This window comes from Pleurodeles waltl, chromosome 8 (genome assembly GCF_031143425.1).
Source record: "Pleurodeles waltl isolate 20211129_DDA chromosome 8, aPleWal1.hap1.20221129, whole genome shotgun sequence".
Taxonomy (NCBI): Eukaryota; Metazoa; Chordata; class Amphibia; order Caudata; family Salamandridae; genus Pleurodeles; species Pleurodeles waltl.
The window spans coordinates 515,187,973-515,209,429 of NC_090447.1; the positions used below are offsets into that span (position 1 = coordinate 515,187,973).

General features: G+C 44.4%; 1 protein-coding gene across 1 annotated transcript in view; it reads right to left on the reverse strand.

Moving 5' to 3' along the window:
• Positions 1-13,365: 13,365 nt before the first annotated feature.
• The window catches only part of SEPTIN10 (septin 10), a 437,643-nt gene continuing 429,551 nt past the window's right edge, over positions 13,366-21,457 (reverse strand). The window contains exon 11 of the mRNA XM_069204503.1: positions 13,366-14,233. Coding sequence (XP_069060604.1) covers positions 14,218-14,233 — 16 coding nt within the window. The 3' untranslated portion in view covers positions 13,366-14,217. The remainder of the gene's footprint in view (positions 14,234-21,457) is intronic.

Genomic DNA, 21,457 nt, shown 5'->3' on the forward strand with positions numbered 1-21,457 from the left:
CCACTCGCCCCTTGCTACAGTGAGGCAGATTTTATCAGGGCAAACTATTTTTAGGGCCTACTGCCCATTCTGTTGAGAGAGCTTGAGTGGACAAAGAACAGTTATTCTGTTTTCCAGAACCAAATGTTGGGGTAGGACACAAAAGCACAAAGACTGCCCCCAGGTAGAAATATCGCACCTCCAGAGCCACTCATCAGAACTCTACTGGGCCTATGGAAGTTAGAGAAGGACTGCCTGGCTGCCAGAAGACTGGCATGCTGTTTGAAGGACTGCCTTGCCTTCTGAGAAGGAAGGTTGGGCCTGCCTACCTTCATCCCAGACTATCCAGAGTGACTTCAAGGGAAAGTTGGCAGACCAGTGTGAGCTGCAGGGACATAACAAGCTTCCAAGGCCTCCTTGCAACTGCACAGTTGACCTGCTACAACTGGACCTACCAGGGACCTGATGCTGGCCTCTGCTGGTATGCGTCCTGATCCCCAAGAGGTGCCCCCCACCAGTTCCTGGACCCTTGACTGCCATCAGAGAGAACCCATCCTTGCCTTAATGTAAGTCCCATCAAATTCAGTGCAAACTGATGTGACGTCCCACAAAACCTCGACAACACAGCTCAGATTAATCTGAATTCATGCCAAACAATTCAAGGCCTCGTTGCACAGCTGAAAACTTCATTGTAACTTATGCTAGGTGATGTGAAACCCCACAAAGCCTTGCCACAGATGAGCTTCTTTTGAACTGATGCCAAGTGATGCAGAGCCCCACCACCCAGATAAAAGCTTAGTTAGAACTGACACCGAGCTACAAAAAGCCTCGCCACACAGCTGATAGCTTCATCAAACTGTTGCCAGAATAACCCCTCTGCCAAACTCTAAAGCAGGCCCTAATTCGAAGGTAAGCTTGACTGACTGCTTTGTGCCAAGCCAACAGAGGGTTAACCACATGCTAGTTTAGTGACTTTTGGACTGTAGATGTTGCTCGACTGGGGCTTCCATCCCTCTCAACCAATAACCCAATTTCTGACAGAGATCAAATGTCAGCTTATGTCTTCTTACAAATTGCTGCTTATTTTATCCTATAGATTTGTGTTTACTTTTTTTCTCTAACTGCAAAGTTAGAAGAATTTGTAAATTGAACTGTGACAATTGTGCAGGGGTAGAGGGAGTGTGAAATGAAAGGCCTTAGGATGTCATTTTTCTTTTACACAACAACATTTAAATAGTGTGAAAATAAGCTGAATACAAATATTTCAAAATATATCAGCACTTTGGAAACACACATTTTTTGTAATCCTGAAGTTGATGAAGACAACATTTTTAATAGGATCAAAACAAATGAAAACACTTTAAATGGTGATGTGCAAATGATAAATATATGGTGGAACCCAATTTCGACACATTATTGTTTGTTTGTTATATAGTTTTATCTGTAAAATGAAATGGTTCCTTATCTGTAGGAGTAGGTTTGCAACTTGACACATTTTCTGATTCAAACGCTGTGCTTGATAAATGTTCTCCTTGTCACTATGCTCTTTCTTTGCATGGTCATATTGCAACTCTTTTCTTGGGTAGATGGGTGGTTTGTGTGTGAATCCCAAAAATTCTTGAAGCTTCAAAACTACTTCTACACGTAAGTCACCATTTTGTTTTGCAGCATGAATCTTTTCTGGGTTCACATGCTTGCACTGGCAGACACGATTTTTAGTAATGTGTCCCACCTGCGACACTTCATTTATTTGAACATTGACACGGTAATGTTTGGTGAACAAATGCACTGATAAACATGTGGCTGTCAAACATATGTAACTTAGCTGTACATTTGCTAGGGAGGTGACAGGTGCTCCCTTCTTTCTTGTGGAATGTGCTTGAGGTCTTGTCTCTAGATGTGTGGCCACTATTTATTCCAACAACAGGCATATACAGTTTTAGTCTAGGGACGCCTGGCTGCCAAGATAATATTGCAGACTTCGGGTGGAAGGGCAAATGCCGTCAACTGTTGCTGCTCAATCTTCACGCATGAAGGCGGAGGTTGGACAGGTTCGGGTGGAGGACCATCCCGTGCTGCTGCAACAGAAGATCCGCCCAAAGAGGCAGTCTGAGAGGAGGATCGATGGACATGCTCAGTAGCTCGGGATACCACACTCTTCGAGCCCAGTCCGGAGCCACCAAGAGAACTTGGGCCCGGTTGCTCTTGATCTTCTTGAGAACTCTGGGCAGAAGAGGGATAGGCGGGAAGGCGTAAAGGAGGCCAGAGTTCCACTCGAGACGAAAAGCGTAGTGCCTCCTGACATAGGGTCCAGAACCCTACCCAACCTTGTTTGTTGGAGTACCACATGGCGGTAGTGTTGTCCGTGAACACCTGCACCACTTTCCCTTTTAGAGAGGGAAGGAATGCTTTCAACGCAAGTCTGATCGCTCAGAGCTCCAGCATGTTTATGTGGAGTCCCGACTCTGCCGGAGACCAGAGGCCTCTGATCTCCGCCTCTCCCATGTGGCCGCCCCAACCCAGAAGCAATGCATCTGTCACTATTGAGAGATCTGGTTAGGGAAGGGAGAGGGATCTGTCATTGGCCCAATTGGGATTCGAAAGCCACCACTGCAGGTCGATCGCAGTCCCTTCTGAGATCTGGACCATGTCAGAGAGATTCCCCTGATGCTGCGCCCACTGGAACTTCAAGTCCCACTGCAGAGTCCGCATATGCCACCTGGCATGTGTTACTAGCAGGATGCAGTAGGCCAAGAGGCCCAGCAGCCTCAGAGTCTGTCTCACCAAAACCCAAGACCAAGGCTGAAAGATCGAAATCATAGCCTGAATGTCTTGGACTCGCCTTTGGGGAGGATAAGCCCGAAACCGCACTGTGTCCAGAACTGCCCCGATGAAAGGGAGCGTCTGAGAGGGAGTCAGGTGTGACTTCGGCACGTTGATAGTGAACCCCAGCTGGTGCAGGAGGTTCGCTGTAGTCTGGAGGTGTGAGATCACTGTCTGGGGCGAAGGCGCCTTCAACAGCCAGTCGTCTAGGTAGGGGAAGACGGAGACCCCTAACCTGCACGGATGAGCTGCAACCACTGCCATCACTTTTGTGAAGACCCGAGGGGCACTGGTAAGGCTGAAAGGGAGCACAGTAAACTGAAAGTGCTCGTGACTTACCACGAATCGTAGGTAACGTCTGTGGGCAGGCAGCATGGGGATGTGGAAGTAAGCGTCCTGCAAGTCCAACGCTACCATCCAGTCTTCTGGGTCTAAGGCAGACAGAACCTGAGTCAGGGTGAGGATTCTGAACTTCTCCTTCTTGAGGAAGTAGTTCAGGTCCCGAAGATCTAGGATAGGGTGCATGCCTTTGTCCTTCTTTGGTATCAGAAAGTAGTGGGAATAACAACCACGACCTACTGCTGGCACAGGGACCCTTTCTATAGCTCCCTTGGCCAAGAGAGCCGCGATTCCTGGCGGAGAAGCACCAAATGATCCTCCGAAAGGGGATGAAAGGATGGTGGCATGTGTTATGGTGCGGATTCGAAAGGGAGGGAGTAGCCCTTCTGAATTATTTGCAAAACCCACCCGTCCGTGGTGATATGTTCCCAGTGGGGCAGGTGATGGCGGATTCTGCCTCCTACTGGGCGGGAGTGAGGGGACGGACTAGGAAGGTTTGGAGGCTGCTGCGGGGGCAGGGGTGGACTGGACAGACCTCTGGTTCCCTGTCCCACGACCACGTGGGATTCCGCGCCCCCGGCCACGCATAGGCTGTCCAGCGTGCATGGCCCGGAGGCTGGGTTGAGGACGCGACAGGGCGCCCCTTCCGTGGCCACAAAAGGGACAAAAAGCGGACTGTGGGGGGAGTGTGGCAGCAGAAAGGCCAAGGGACCGAGCCATAGCCCTGGACTCCTTGAACCTCTCCAAGGCCGAGTCCGCTTTGTTTCCAAAGAGACGGGTGCCATCAAAGGGCATGTCCGTGAGTGACTGTTGGACATCCCCTGAAAAACCAGAAGTACGTAACCAGGCATGGCGCCTCAAGGCCACTGTCGTAGCAACCAATCTGCCCAGAGAGTCGGTCGTATCCAGCCCACAACGGATGGTGAACTTTGCTGCAGCTCTCCCTTCTTTGACTGCTCGGGAGACGATAGCACAGGCCTCCTCCGCTATCTGCGGCAGGACTTGCACAACCGTATCCCACAGGGAGTGGGAATAACGGCCCAAAAGGCATGCGGTGTTCACGGACTGCAGCGCGAGGCTGGAGGAAGAAAACAACTTCTTCCAAACTGTTCCAGCCTTTTGGATTCCCTATCCGGGGGTACGGAAGGGAACGCGCCAGAAGAAGAGGACGCATGGATAACAAGACTCTCAGGCGTAGGATGTTGGGACAGGAACTTCGGGTCGTTCGGCGCAGGCCGATGGCGGCGAGCGATCGTCCTGCTCACAGGAGCCCCCTGTGTTGGGTTTGGACCACGTACCCAAATGGACGTCAGTGAGGGCTTCATTAAATGCAAGAAGGGGTTCAGAAGTAGAAGCCCCAGGCTGAAGCTCCTCTGTCAGGAGGTTAGACCCGACTTCGACAGTAGGTAGCTCAAGGCCAAGGACCTCAGCCACCCTACTAACCACCATACTATAGGTAGCTCCCTCCACTGAAGCCACGGTAGGAGGAGACAGCATGCCAGAGTCAGGAGAAGTATCAAGACCACTGGCTTCGCCCAAGTCCTGTGCCCAGTCCATAGTAGGGTCTTCCTGGTATTCATAAGGGTCCAGGGACCCCTCCAATTCCTCCCCATATTCGTACCCATAAGAAAATGGGTCAGAGTCCGATCTCAGGCGAATAGGGCCCACCGAAGCCGATGGCAGCGTCGGCTGACGCCGCTCTGACTCTGAGTCGTCGGGGATGAGAATGGGGTTGACGTCGATAGTGGGCACTACTGACATCGAGAGCGTCGCTAAACGACCCGGCGCCGGGGAAGGTCTGGACTGTGCGACCGGCGTTGGGGCGGATCCGCGCACGGATCCGGAGGTGACCTTGGTGGCTGGGGCTGAAGCCGCCGGTGCGGAACCTGAAGGCCCCTCGGCCAAGCCCCTTGGGCCCGAAGGCGTCGTATCGGGGTTGGATATTACTTTTGGAAGAAAGTGTGGGTTTAATCTCATAACTATTCTTCTCTTGAGTATTTGTAGGTAGGGTTCCTGGATTGTTAATGCCTTCAACTGGCTTACCCTGCACAGTGAGGTAATTGCGATTAGGAATTCTATTTTTAGGGTTAAGAACTTGAGTTCAGCCTTGTATAGCAGTTTTAAAGTTTCCTTCATTAACTGCGTTAGGACCAGATTGAGGATCCATATCGGCCTGTGTGCCACTCTTGGAGGGCCTAATGTTTTTGCTCCTTTCAGAAACCTTTTAATTACTGGTGCTATGAATAAACATCTCCCTATATAATCCTTTTTATAGGTCACTATCACTGTCTGTCCAGTCGATGTATTAGGAATCCAACTACTGTGGTATGTGACTGTTCATTTTTGCACTACCAGACATATCTTGTCCATGTAACATTTTTTTGTGCTTGTTCATCAAGCCTCTTTCAGAACATCCGTTGATCTCTTTGGTAGATTTATGTGTCCAGACTATGGCAGGAGCCATGCCACTAAACGTAGGCTACTTGGTTCTGGATGGAGTACCATCCCCATTTGCATTCAGGGGAGATTGTGGCGTCTTGGTAGTGCCCATTGGCTTTGGATCCATTCCTGGAGTGGTCTTGTGTGATTTACCTTGTGGGATTAGTGGGATGCAGAAGGCAATCATGCCCATCATCCTTCCCACTGTCCTCAGTGTCAGAGGTTGCCCCTTGTGGTGAAGGTGAGCTTGCTAAGTTATTATCTGTATCCTCTTAAGGGTGGGAAAGTATCTTGCCCCTACCATGTTGATCCTAGGAACACATTTTCTCTCTCTGGGATCAGCAACTTTTTTTTCAAAATTTAATGTGAATACGAGCTTCTACAGCATGTCAATGACCCTCCTTTTGCTCCTCTTCCACTTGGAGAATGAGCTTGCCTTTATTAGCAATTAATCTAGGGGGGACTACAAGTCTATTTCTTTTCTTCTGAGATATATTGTTGCTGGCACTAAACATTTGGTAAAGACAGTTGATGCCAAAAGAAAATACTTTGAATTGGTAGTGTACTCTGTAGGAATCACTTGTGCCCTTAATACATGGGGATGCATAAGTAGGCATTCTACAAGTTTACTGTTGCCTTAAAGTCCTTTGCCCGTAATATTGGGATTATTTCCTGGACTGAGGTCATCTTGAAGTTTTTTTGTGTCTTTATGAATTTATTTAGGAATCTGAGGTCAAGAATTGGTCTGAGTGATTTGTCTGGTTTTGGAACCTGGAATTACGGGTGGAATAATTTTCCTGGATGATCTCTGTGTGGGGAACCTTTTCTATTGTTTTATTTATGTAGAAATTCTTCTACTTCGCATTGAAGACTTGCTTTTTCCTCCTCCATGTGTGTTCTGTTTTTTGGTTGTGTAGCTGGTAGTGCTCGTAGTAGCTCAATGCAGTAGCCATTTTGTATGATGTTTAAAACCCACTTGCCTGTTGTGACTTTTTTTCCATTCCTGGAGAAAAACTGCTAGTCTTCCCCTCATTTGCTGAGGTGAGCTGCTGAGCGAAGTCACTTTCTGGAGGAGCTCTCTCCCTTGGAAGGTTGGCCCCTTCTTCTATCCCTAGAGGGCTGGAACCGCCACTGTTACTGTGAGCTTTGGTGGGAAGATGGCTGTTGGTAAGGTGACTGACTAACTTTTTTGACCTGCTGCAGTGTGATGTTTACATTAGCTTGGGAACAGTCTCTCTCCTGTAACTGGTGTATTGATGATGTTTGTCTGAAACCATCTTTTTAAATGCAGATACACATAACCAGGCGTGCCTCCTCATGGATGTTTCCATTACTAGCTGCCTGCTAGCCATGTCTGCTGTGTCCAATGCTGATTTTAAGCACGTGTTGGCAATGATTATCCACTCACCAACCAGTGCATTTCCTCTCTTCTGGTATTGCTCTGGGATATGTTTCAAACTTTCCTACCTCTTCCCAGTGGTTGTGGGCATAACGGTTGAGTAGGTACTAATTTGCGATCCTCCATTGTGTCGTAGCTTCCCTCTCTACATTATGGCCTATCATTTCCACTCTTTTGCTGTCTTTCTCTGGAGGATGTCCCATGCATGTTGGGACGTTGACTCTATTTCTCGCTGTGGCCACTATGAATGAATCAGCCACCGCGTTGCCCTTGATGTATACAGGGTACACAGGAGTATGCTTGTACTTTTTTCAATTCTCTGTGTTGCTGCTTTGCAGCATGCTATTTCCCTGAACGCTTCCCCTCGCTGATCCAAGATGCTTGGGAGTATGGGGAGGTACTGGTTTCTGCTCTGGGATTGCAAACAAGGGTCATGGGTACCCTATATGTATGCTAGGTTCTTATTATACATAAAGCAAAAGTATAGACTACTACATCAAAATAAGATTTTTTTGTACTGCATATATACCGAACTCACATATTTGAATGTGCTCTTGTGTGATAATGAAGCAAAAAGCATTTTGGTGGAATAAAATATTTTCCTAGGATCACACAATTTAAGACCAGTTTATGGGTCGAGAGCATTAGTTAGACTGAGTAGGTTATTCAAGTCACTGGACATACAGGCCTGATAACATTTTAATGGTTTTTCGAGGCCTGCTTGTGTCTGTACTTTCTGGCTCAGAGATACTCACTTGTGAGCGTATGTGCCAGTGTTTACTGTCCACCTGTCAATTGGTTTCCTTGTATCCCGCTTTTTAAAATATAGCCATTTCTATGCTCTTCTGTCCCCACCAGTCATCTGCGAGATTCTCTATCCCCAAGACTCTTTCAATAGTTGGATGTATGTAAACAGACAGGCAACAAAGGCTGGTTTATTAGGTAGATAACTAGATAATCAGACCAATAATCATCTCTCTAGGGAAGCCCAAGATGACTGTGGAGTTAATGAGGTTGCCTGAGACAAGTGAGAGACAGTTTTGCTCTTGGCATTGAGTAAAAAGCAGTCAGATAAGTAACAGATTGATCTGCCAAATGTGCAGGATAGCTCTGTTGTCACTGCAAGTGAAGGATAGCTCAGTTGTATTTGGCAGATAAAAGATAGCTCTGCTGCCTGCAACGAGCAACATATCATCCATATAATGATTTATCCAGAGAGCCAAAGATGGCTACACGTAAGATCGAAAGAACAAATATACCAATTTAAATGTCTTCCCTTTGGTTTATCTTCAGACCCTTTGTGTTTTCCGAAGGTAGTTGGTTATTTAAGACAGAGGGGTATAAGACTGATAACTTAACTATAGGATATTCTGATATTGAATCAGTCTGTGAAAAACTTGAAGAGGGAATCTAGTTTCAGTAAGGGAACTTCTGGAATTGTTAGGATTCATAGTGCATATGGAAAATTCAGTCTATACTCCAAAACAAACAATGGAGTTTTTGGGTTTTGTGGTCGATACAGTCAGGTGCCAGTTACACCTTCCAGTGAGGAAAAAAAAAAGAAGATAAGAGAGGAAAAGAGGAAAATTTAAAGAGTAGTATATATTTTTAGAGATTGGGCTCATGTGATTGGTTTACTTTCATCTTCAATTCAAGTGGTTTTTCCAGGCCCATTACATTACAGAGCACTGCTAAGATTGAAGAGGACTGCTCTAACAAGAGGCTTATGGTATGGAAACTACATACAGCACAGTGTGGAGGCAAGGGCGGAGTTGCATTGGTGGCTGGATAATTTGGAAGCATGGAATGGCCATGCAAATTTTGGAACACAACCAGATGTTGTCGCTGGACACAGAAGCAAGTTTGTTAGGTGGGGGAGCAGAATTTTCAAATCGAGAAACAGTTGGAGTATGGAGTGTGCTAGAGAGAATTGAACACATCAATTGCTTGGAAATAAAGGTTGGGATATTTGATCTTCACAGTTTCAAGCAATTACAGTGAATATTTGTGTTATTGAAATTGGCAACATAATAGCAGTAACTTACCAATAGAAATGTGGAATTTTTGCTTGGAGCACAGGATTGCTTTGAAAGCTGAGTACTTTCCAGGAAGTTGCAATCTTGGACAGATTGGAATTTGAGAAATCAGATGGATTACAGTGATGGAAGCTAGAGAGGAATTGTTTCAGAAAAATAGTGCAATTTTTAGGTCTGTTGGAAGTGGATCTTTTTGCATCCAGGTTGACATTTCATTTGAAAGACTATTACATTTGGAGGTTGGATGAGGTTATGAAAGCAGCACATTGGTCTACTGCTGGTGAAATGTTGTCATGTCTGCTCTTTCCAGTGGTAGAGATGTGTTCTTACCAAGCTCACCTTCTGATCCAAATTCCTGGTGAGCATGAATGATTTAAGATTGCGGGCCGTGAAGTATTATATTTGTGAATTAGATCAGTTTTTTGCACTTCAAGTAATGCACAATATGCAACCTTTGTAAAAGAGAATTCAAATATAATTTACTTGAAGGAGAAAGGTCTCATTGCACACCCCGCATATGCCAGCGGGCATGTGACACAAGCAGGATGCTCAAGGCCTTGAAGCCCACCAGCTTCAGAGTCAGTTTCACCAAAATCCAGGATTGAGACTGGAACATGCCTAGCGTTGCCTTAATATTCTTTGACTTACCATGAGGGAGGATAGGCCCGAAACTGCACCATGTCCAGAACAGCTCAGATGAAAGGAAGCATCTGAGAGGGACTCAGATGTGGCTTTGGTCTGTTGATAGTGAAGCCCAGTGAGTATGCGACAGTCTGGAGATAGGAGCCAGTCATTAAGCTAGGAGAAGACCGCACCTATGATCTCCACACAAACTGCCACCACCGCCGTCAGTTTGATGAACACCCAAGGGGCAATAGTGAGGTCAAAAGGGAGCACAGCAAGCTGAAAGTGCTTGTGGCCCACCGTGAACCACAGGTAATCTCTGTGAGCAGGCCGGACGGGAATGTGGAAGCATGTATCCTGCAAGCCCAATGCCACCATCCAGTCTCCCGGGTCCAGGGCAGACAGGATTTGAGCATTTCGAATGTCTCCTTGAGGAAGAACTTGAGAGGGCACAGGCCTAGGATAGAACGAAGGCCTTCGTCCTTCTTGGGCACCAGAACGTAGCAGGAAGAGCAATGAAGACCTACTTCTGGTGTCAGTACACTCTCTATGGCTCCCTTGGCCAAGAGAACCGTCACTCCCTGGCGGATTAAAGTGATATGGTCCTCTATCAGTCTTTCACAAGTGGATAGCATGGGTTGAGTGGTAGACAAGGGATGGAGTAGCCCCTTTGGATAATCTGAAGGACCCATTGGTCCGATGTTATAGACCTTTAGTGGGACAGGTGATGGCGTACCCTATCTCCCACTTGGTGCGCACGATGGTTAGAGGACAAATGAAAGGGGCTTGGAGGCTGCAGCTGCTGAGTGTGGGGGTGGGGGTTGGGGGCGTGGGGAGTGGGCTGGCCCAACCTCTGGTTACTGACCCACACAGTATGTGGGTATAGCGTCCTCAGCCCTTCAGAGGCTGGGAAGCTTGTGCGCTGTGGTGGCTGGGAAGGTAAAAACGCAGCTGGAAGCCCCTTCCATGGCTACGAAAGAAGCAAAAGGCAGACTGGGGTTGGTGAGAGGCCATGGAAGGGCTCAAGGACCTGGTCGTAGCCTTGCTGCTCTGAGTCTGCCTTGTCTCTGAAGAGAGAGGCACAATCAGAGGGCATGTTTATAAGCAAGACCTGGACATCTCCTAAAAAGAAAGTTTTCTCAGCCAGGCATGGCACCATAAGGCCATTGTTGATGAAACCGCTCTGCCCATTGAGTCGTGTTATTTAGTCCTCATCTGATTATGAACCTTTCTGCATCTCACCCATCAGCAACAGCTTGGGAAAGTATGGCCCGGGCCTCCTCCAGGACCATTGGCAGCACCTGCACAACCAATTCACACAGGGAATGGAAGTAACAGCCCAAAAGGCACACAGTGTTCATGGAACATAGCGCCAGGCTGGTAAAGAAAACATTTTCTGACCTAAGGTGTACAGTCTCTTAGATTCCCTATCAGGTGGAGTGGTAGGATATGTGTCAGTATTTACACATGAGGTGGAATTTTGGATGACCAAGCTCTCTGGGGTAGGGTATTAAGTGTGGAACTTGAGGCCCTGTGGAATCGGGCGATGGCAGCGAGCAACAGTCCTGTTTACAGGAGCCCCTGTGTTGGGCTTGGACCAGGCCCCAAGCAGGACGCCTGTGAGGGCTTCACTAAAAGGGAGAAGAGGTTTGGAAGGGGTTACTCCCAGTTGAAGCACATCTGTCTATAAGATGGTCTTGACTACCACCAAGGGCAAATGACGGTCCAGGACCTCAGACGCCCTTCTCACAACCGTAGCAAATGAAGCTCCCTCCTCCATAGTCACAGTAGGGAAAGAAAGCATGCGAGTATCTGGTGTGGCATCTAGTTCACTGGCCTCCTCCAAGTTCTCACCCCAGTCCATGTTGGGGGTTCTAGGGTTTCTTATTCTCCTGGATCCAGCAATCCCTCCCGATCCTCCCAGTCGTAGGCCTTAGGAATAGAGCTCAGGTTCTGATCTTGGAAGCACGTCTCCAGGCGCATCAGGCACAACCCCTCTGGTTCATTGTCAGAGTCAGGGTTAAGAATGGGGATGGCACTGCCAGGAGCATCAGTATTGGGACCAGCATAGGGGAAGGATAAGGTGGTAAGCCCGATGCCGGTCTGGATCCATTTATGAATCCAAGGGGCCCAAATGGTGCCAAGGGCAGAACCACCAGCAGAGAACCAGTAGAAGCCTATTTCAAAACTGCAGGGCCTGAAGGCACACCAGCTGGCCACCCAAATATGAGGTCCATGGCCTCATAGAACTCACTGAGTTGGGAGGGGAAACTCCGGCTCCCGGAAACTTGGGGAGGTGCAGAGCCAGCACAGACCCAACCACAGAGCCAGGCCTGGAGTGACAATGCTCCCTCATCTGGAAGACCATGATGGACGGGGTGAAGCAGAAGATATCTTTGAATTCTTATTCTACTTTTTCTTGTGGGACTTTCCCGAACACCTGGATAACTGAGTGTGACAAAGATCTTGGGCTCTGCGACTCATCCTGGAATCTTCCCCTCAACCGAGATCAAGTCTGTTGCAGTGTTGCAGGTCAAGAGGCAAGCAGCTTGAGAGCTCCCTCAATGCCTTGGGGTGCTTGGTGTGACAGTCAGAGCAGGTCTTCGTGTTGTGGTGGTGCTACAGGCTTCAGAGGCGAACAAGATGCTGGTCTGTCACTTACATCAGTCTATGACAGGTACACAGGACTTGACATCGGCCTTGACATTGGCCTTCCTAGTCGACATTCTACCACACCAGGAGAAGAACCTCAAAAAAGGCTTTGACAAAAAGTTGAAAAAGGTCAGTCAAAAATTGGCTGGGGTAGTTCTCTCTGGATCTGTGCTGACTGACATGGAAAGAAAAGAACTGCCATCAGCGCACTGGGGTGGAGCTTTTAAAGGCACCACACATGTCATTTTGGCTGCAGATGATGTCCTGTGGAACCGAACAATGCCACCTACCAGTGCACAGTAGTACTGCTCTTGAAAAGTTCCTGGATCCATTCTGACACCGGGGTATAATTTTAAGGTAAGGAATCTGTGAAAGAAGTCTCTATCAGATATTGCCTGTAACAAATCTGTATCATGAAATATATTCGTGACAAAAATTGCCGTAACAGAAGACTCATAATCAGAAACCACTAAAATGATTATTTTAATTAACGTGTAGTATTTTGACAACAATCACCCTAAAAGACTGACCTCACAACAAAATATTTTTCTCTTCAAAACTTAGACTTTACCTTAACCCTCACAGAGCCCATTAACCTAAACCTAACTCTTTAAAACTGTCCACATTACCATAATCCGTTCTTTGAATCTAAATCTAACCCTTACCACAATCTAAATCATACATTTTTAGTCACTTTTTCCTCAATTAAATTAAGCATTAATTGTGCGAGATTCTTCATGAAGGTACTCCCTGTCATAACATTTTCTGTCATGATATTTTCCCAACTACAATAGTTAAGAAGGAGGCTTTAAAAGTTGCTATGTTCTAAGACGGATAGGTATGGCTGACTTTTACCCTTGAGCATGCTTTACCCTCCAACTCTTGATGAACACTTACCAGCTTTCTGAAAGTATCAACAACTGCAAAAGACTCACGTGGGTAGAAAGTAATATAGAACCATCTTGTCAGGTACTAAACTCAAGGTCATGATATAGAATTAATTGCATATTGCAGACTAATCTAAAAATAGTACATCCAAAGATTGAAAAGTAAACATTTCAAGACACATTTGAATAACTATAATTGATCTTTAATAGTTGTCAAAAGTTATAGATTAATTATAAAATATAAATGTAGGACTGTACACAATTTTCGTTAAGGCTCAGTGTTTACAAGCTGTTCTTTGCAGAATCGATTTGGCAAAAGGTTATCCAAAGCTTCCAAAACGGGTTGCAATCTGAAAGTGATACAGCAAGCACTGGAGGCGCAGCTGCCCGCCACTTGTTTTTAGTATTTTATGAAGAAAAACATACATATGAAGAAAAACATACATATGATAACAAACATTCTTTTTATTTCACAAGTAGTTGTATTTGCCAAAAGAATGTTTAACATGCAACTTAAAATCTAGCGCACGGACAGCTTTTTTCCGGTGTGTTAATTCACAGCTGTTTTATGCTTTGGGTGACATCAGAAACTACCACAGAACTCTGCAAAGTTATCATAGTGGTGTAGAGACCGGTCTCTTCAAAATACAGATTTGTTAAATTGTCACTAAATGGTTAACAATTGCAAGAAAAAAATACACATTGTTATGCTTTAGTCTATACACTGGTTACAGAAACAGTTTTAGATATTATAGAAACTGGTTGCATAAAAATGGTACTATATGGAAAAATATTAATTGAACTTTCTCTACACTTTTCATACCTTTTCCCGGCTAAACTAATACTCTGTGGACAAAGTAGTCAGCGGCCTTTGGTACAAAAAAGGATTGGTACTAGGCAAATAATAACACCAAAGTGCTATGTGAAATAGGAGCGAAACTAAAATGTTTCTTAAGACATAAAATACTGATAGCATTGATGTCTGTTTGTCAGTTCCTTTTTTAAGATTTTTTGCAGTATCCTTAGTCTTTATTCCGTATTACATGAAACCGGAGCTGGAAGAAACAAAAGAATAATTTAATTAACCTAAGCGTTTAAGTACTGAAAAATTAAAAACGCTTTGAAAATGAATCATAAGCTAACAATGTAAAAAACCCTGATATAGAAAGACGCAAAAAAAATATTAGTGTACTGTAAACACATTTTCTACATTATGATGCTAAGATAAACTCTTCAAATAACCTCCACGTACATGTTGATTTTGCTGGGATGGCAAATGTATCGCCATGCATGTATCTCCATAACGTATTGAGCTTTCTAAATTATGCCAAAATAAATACACAAATGTAGTCAAAGTACATAGTGCAATCCCAAAGCACAAGATCCAAAACTCTGTCGTAGATGCTAGGGCTCCCCACCCAGGCGTTAAGTATAATATTATTGGCTTACTATCCTTGCTTCTTTGCCTACATAGTTTGTTCAATAGTCTATTCCATTTTCTGTGAACTAGGCACCAACAGGCATTATCTTCCACTCCCTCCCTGCAGTACATTTTAGAGAATCAAAATGAGTTAAAGGACCGGAATTATGTCTATATTTTATATTTAATTTGAGGCATTAGTAATATTTCCTGACGTCATAATTTAAAAAGCACAAATGTTATCACATATTATCACAAAAGCAGCCAAACATTTTACCAACCTTTTAAAATAGTTCATGGTAAGAGAACCCTCGATTTCGATGGCAAAATATGCTTTTACCTATCATTACAACGCGGCTAAGGCTTAATATCAAAGTAAACAATGGGTTTAATGTACAGAGTACACAGAAATATTTTAGCTTCTACATAAACTGTTACCCTTCTGGTTATAGATCCTGGTGAGCTGCTCATGTTGAGTTATATGTTAAAGATTTTTGTGCATTTTTGGTTTTTGTGCAATATTAATAACGTGCACTATGCAGTTTTACACTTGAATACACCTATATACACAATGACACAGTATTATTCTCTTGTAAACGAGTTCCCTATGATGTAAAGAAGTGTGTTTTCCTGACCTTTGTTAACTAGACCTCAATTTAGGCCTAGCAGCCCTATTTTGCAAAATGACTCCTCTGTCCTTCCCCCCTGCATATTACTGCTCGGTATATCTTAAGCACACTGTCAAGCAGATTTTTTCTAGTTTATTTCCATTTTTATTGCTCGTACTATTGTCAATGAATCTTCCCCAGCTCTGTCACAAAACTGTATCGGATTTCAAGGTCTCTCTGCTAGTTCACTGCACCCTAGTTATTTGTAATAGCTTTCTGGTGTTCGTGTGTCTAGTTTGTTCCACAATTTCCAGACGCCCTTAGAATTGAGTGGTCAGAAAAATTATTCATGTAGAGGGATAGTGCTTAAGTGCTAAAGCAATGAGGTTGATCAGAACTGTGCTCTGATTTGATTAAGAATTGGTACCTTTGTTTACACCACAGTGATTCTGCAATTCTGTTAAACTATTATGCAAAAATCATGTATAAAAACACTCGATTGTGAGGGTGAGTCAGAAGACTTTCCTGGAGGCTTAGGTGCTGCTAGGGATGTTGTCTATTTCTCTCTAGAGTTTCCCAATTGGGACATAATATTTTTTAAAATTTTTGCACTTCTCTGTATTGCCTTTATTTACTGAAAGACTTCATGGTTTTCACTCTGTACTGACGTACTTTTACAATCAATCAAGTACTTTATTTTGGTTATAAACCATTAAAGTATACAAAAAATACATTTCAATAGATATTTAAAATACAGTAGATGCTAAACAATTCTATTACTAAAATCAATACAGGAATATGGACAATAATTATTATTTAATTAAACCAACTTTAAAAAAATTAACAATAAAATCGTATCAGTTACAGTTTGAAACCCATCTTCCTGCGTGTGAAACCCACTGCAAGTAAATATTTGCTCATGCCATATATACTATATAAGGGATTGCTTCATACTTCATAATCCTTAGAGCCTTTAAGGGCCTGATTACGACCTTGGCGGAGGGATTACTCCGTCCCAAATGTGACAGATATCCGTCTGCCGTGTTACAAGTTTCGGAGGATATAATGCAACTTGTAAAATGGTGGGCGGGATATCCATCACATTTGGGACGAAGTAATCCCCTCCAACAAGGTCGTAATCAGGGCCTAAGTGTTTCCTGATCCCTAAAGTCCTACAGATGGATCTAATCTATTTCCTTCTATGCTTGCCATAAACTTTGCAAAAGAATAACACGTGTAATGCTTTCCTGTGCAACCTAAAGTGCATAGTCTGCAAAGTGCAGCTCCTTTGACGTTATCATGGGGTTTCTATTTTACAGTCAGTGCTCTTACTTGGAGGATGTCATATCAGAATTTAAAATATAAAGTCTTAGCTAGCTGAGGTGGAATCATATCAAGGAACTCTTCAAAACCCGGGTTAGGCTTTACCCTAAGAAATTGTGTTGACAGGCTACCTAGGCTAGAGGTCTAGCAGGATCTTTGATCTCATTGTCAGTTTGTGAGGTTTGTTCCAGAAAGAAAGTAAACCAAACTTATGAAACCAAGCCTGTATATGATGAAGCCAATGAAAAGTTAAAAAGCTATCAACTTCCATTAATTCCTCAAGGCCTTCCCTATAATGGGTCAGTTCTCAAGTTGTCCAGTATGAGCAACGGTCTAAAAAGGGGCTAAGTGCTCTATTTGTCTAATGTTCAAATCCTCATGCATGGGTACCAATGGTGTTGACATTGGCAACCCCAATAAACCTCTCAGACTTGTTAACGTTAGCCGTTTTAGATCACCTATACCCCATAAGTCAGCCCCATATAGTGCAGCGGCTTGAGTCCTGTGCTTATATAACTCTAGGGCTGGGGTAACCGTTTTAATTTTAGAACCTTGATGTTTCCTAGTAATAGCCTTGCATTATGAACTAGCACTGTTTTTGCTTTGGCTAAATGGAGGTGCCATAAGGGCTTTGAATCTAGGGTTATACCCAGATAGCTAAAGTCGGGCACAGCCTCTGGCTTTTGCGTGTGGACTTTTAGATTTATCTTCGAAATCCTATGAGGATTACTAGCCATGCACTTTGATTTACTAGGATTAATTTCTAGTCCCCTTCCATCACAGTATACATTGAATTCATCAAGTAAACACTGGAGGCCTCTGGGTGGCTGTGAGACCAAAATTGTATCATCCGCAAAGAGTAAAGCTGGGACGTGTACCCCCATTGAGCCTTGGGGAGTCAATTTTTTTAGGAGGACAACTATGTTGTTAATGAAGAGTGAGAACAGGGTTGGTGCAAACACACAACCCTGCCTCATGCCTCTATTCATGGAGATTGGCTCTGTGAGTTCACTGTGCACACCCCACCGCACTTGGGCATAGTTGTCTTGGTGCAATCATATTATTCGAATTAAAAGAGTCATCAGGCACTCCCTGTCTCTTAAGCATGGTTCATAGAGGGCTTCTCGGAACTAGATCAAAAGCTGCCCTAAGATCTATAAATGCAATATTAATTTGCCCTCTCTTGACTTTTGAATTTTGTAATAAACCCCTTTAACAATTCAGCTGAACTGGAACTCAGTTATTGAGTAGGACTTTTGACAACTTAATCTTGGGTGGTGCCTTACCTTGGGGACACAATGCCTCATAAAACTGAGGCTTAACACTGTCTCTGATTCATCGAATTGATAGTGGTCGGATTGAGGTCAATTTTGGGGTGTCAATGGGGTTCCCTGCGCCCACAACTGTACTGAGACAGTATTCCTCTGTCACAACCTCACAACTCTTTTTTATTGATTTTACATGAAACAGCCATGTATTTGTCTTTTGGAACATATCTGAGAAAGCCTTCTTGCTAGAGTTAATTTCTGTATCATGAAACGTAAGCAACAAACATGACAATTTAGTAGAATTTTGCGCTAACACTGGGTAAGGTAAGTTCTTGCTCAGAAGTATGGATCAGGATTGCCTCAGGAAAAAAGGATTGGGGTAAAGAAGAATTTTCAATGGGTCTAAAAACTCTGAACTGTATAGAGTCCCAAAGTGTGTCTGCTGAGTAGCTCGGGCTTACAACCTAGAATTGCACATAACAAGAGCAGGGATGAGCAGGTTTCTGTCATATGCCATACACATGGTGATGGTTCGCAATTTCACCTTCCTCCTTTAACACCTGAATCTGGGTGTTGAAAATACAAGTTAATATGTACTTGGTTCAGTTATAAATAATTAAAAAGTTGTGACTGTGACAACCTTGATTCTCCTACCATAGACCTAGTTCTCCTTAGGCGATGGAGTCAGTGTGCACTTTCAGGCAGAGAAGAGGAACTCCTTTTTAAGGAGAATTGTCAAGAAACTCGCAGCTATGGCTGACAAAGAATTGGGTCCTGAGTCCGAGCTCAACAAAACTTCAGGAAAGTTTTGGTCCTAGTGTTTTTGCCAAGGCTGGTTGAAGCAGAAATGTTATCAGAGCTCTTACCACCCAACCTCCTGTGCTACATGTGGTGGGTATATGGCTGGCTTCAACAACAGAGGAGAGTATGCTCCTTTCTTCACACAGAGGAAATTGCTCCAATGTTGGCAAGTCAATCTTCCTTAAAACTTTTTTACTCTAAGAAAGATGGGTGGTAGACTAGACTAACCCCCTTTCTTCACACCTGGAGTTTGAATACTCCCTGTCCCATGTATTTCCTCCCAGGATTGACATACTCAGCAGTAGATAGGGTTTCAGATTCCTTTCAGACAGCAGAGATTGGTCATTAGGTCTGAGCATATTTCACACAATGGGACTGGGATTCAGAATCCTTCAAGATGACAGTGATTGGTCATTAGATCTGAGCATTTCACAAGATCTTCAAACATTAGGCTCCACTTCACATAGACCTCTTTTGCTTCAGATTTATTTACAAGCTTTACTGATTCTTCAGTTGGAGACTAGATGTAGAAAATGCATTTCTCCAACAGTGGGGATCCCACCACGGTTTAACCTTTCCTTTTGCCATGATCCTCAGGTTGTTAGCTCATGTCTGTAGGGATTGGGCAACCTTAGTGCTGTTCACACCGTTTTGTCCAGCTCAACTCTGGTCCTCACAAATATAAGAACTCTTGAGTGATTTTCCCAGAATACTTTCTTTATTTTCTCTCCTACTCCGGGACCCTCAGGGCTATGCTCACAAACTTATACTACAGTGTCACTTTTAGCTTATGGCATGGAAGATTTCATGTCACCTGGTTTTGTCCAGGGATTTTCAAATGATGCACTGTTCATTATTATAGATTTGTGCTATCCTTCTAATCGAACTACATACTAACGTGTGAGCAAGATGTGTTTGCTGGTGTGTGGAACAGGAGAATAATTCTGTATCTGCTTCTCCAGAAGAGGTTGTACATTTTTTGTTTTCTCTGTTTACATCAGGTAAAACTTGACTGCTTTGCCGTGCTTGCCCTCTGACCTCAACATGACACAGACTTTTGGGCTTTCGGTTCAGGCTCCTAGTCATGTTGTCGCAGGTCCGCCTGTCTGTTCTTGGCTCCCATTTGGATTTGCATCTAAACTCGTACTAGGAGTCTGTTGGAAATGGCCCTCTCTACAATGTCACCCCAAACATTTTGCTTTATTCCCTCCACTTTTTTACTGAAGTTGTGTTTGTTGGCCTCAGGACTCTGTGCACTTTACCACTGCTAACCAGTGCTTACGTTTTTGTGCTCTCTCTCTTGAACATTGTTAAAATGGTTTATACCCAATTGGCATATTTAATTTACTTGTACGTCCCTTTTAGAGTGGTATACCACATAACCAGGGCCTGTAGCACTTATTGTGTCACCTACTTAGGTAGCAATTTAAAACATGTACCAGGACTGCCATTGAAGCCTGAAAGCAATATGTTACACTGCCATGTCGACTTATCAGTTAAAACCCCTTGCCAAACCTTAAACTCCCCTTTCATTACATACTAAGTCACCCCTAAGGTAGGTCCTATGTAGCCCATAGGGCAGGGTGTTGTGTAAGTAAAAGATAGGACATATACTACTACTGGTAGTGAAAAACTCCCAAATGTGTTTTTCACTACTGTGAGGCTTACTCCTCTCATAGGTTAACATTGGGGATTCCTTATTACATTTAATAAGCTGTAATTCCTAAATGAGAAGTAATGGATCAGTTATATTTTGTACCTATGGAAATGTAATGATAAACCCTCTTTATTGGCAAAGTTGAATTTATCACTACAATTTAAAAAATGCCACTTTTAGAAAGTTGACATTTTTCTGCTGCTAACCTGTCTGCCTGATGCGTGTCTCTGACTGCATGTCTGGGTTGGGTGACAGCTGGTCTTTGGATATTCCCTCTAGACAGCCACACACAATGGGAGCTTAGGTGTGACTTAATGGGCCTCAATGGGCCATTAACTGCCTTGATTTGTGGAGTAGAGCTGAGCACTTCCTCACTTACACTTGAATGGGCTGTGTCCTGTTCCCACACAAAGGACAGCCTAACCCTCTATAGTGAGTCTGTATCCAGGGCAGGAAGGGCATATAAAGTCCTTCTTTAAAGTCTCCCTCATTTCAGGGGCCCCCTGGGTATAAGAACTGGACTTCTGACACTACAGAGTCAGTACACTTCTGGACCTGTGGATACTCTGCTAGGAAGAAGAACTGCTGTGCTTCTAAAGGACTGCCACTCTGCTGGACTGCTGCTCTTGAAAAACAGGTTTCTTGCTGTGCTGACCTGCTGTCCTCTTTGCCATGTGAGAAGGAGTGAACCCACATCACTTGAAACCAGTATACTGGGTGATTTCGAGGGCCAGTTGACTGGTCTCCTGTTTTCTGAAGTCTCAGGGACACAAAAGACTTCCACCACCCTGCTGCTACACTTGGACGATTGAAAGTGGGCCTAAGATGCTTGCTCCAGCAGAACCAATGCATCCTCTGATCCAAGAGTGGAATCAACGCATCACAGCTGTTGCGGGAGCAGATCAGCGCACCGGCTTTGAAACCACTGCATCGCCATCTGAAGCACTGTTTAAGAACCAACCCATAGGCACCATTACATGGAGAAGTTTGACGCATCACGTCTACTGCACCGAGAAATCTGATGCATTGCCTTTGGAACAGCCTCATCTCAGAACTGGAACCGCATGGCTGCTGTTGCGTGGAGAAAATCAACTCATCACCTCGACTGCAGGATCGACACCGACGCACCTCTCGGCTGCACCCAGCATCTTCGTTATCTTAAGCAGGATTAAAGTACTTTTGTTCAGTGGGCCTCAACGGGT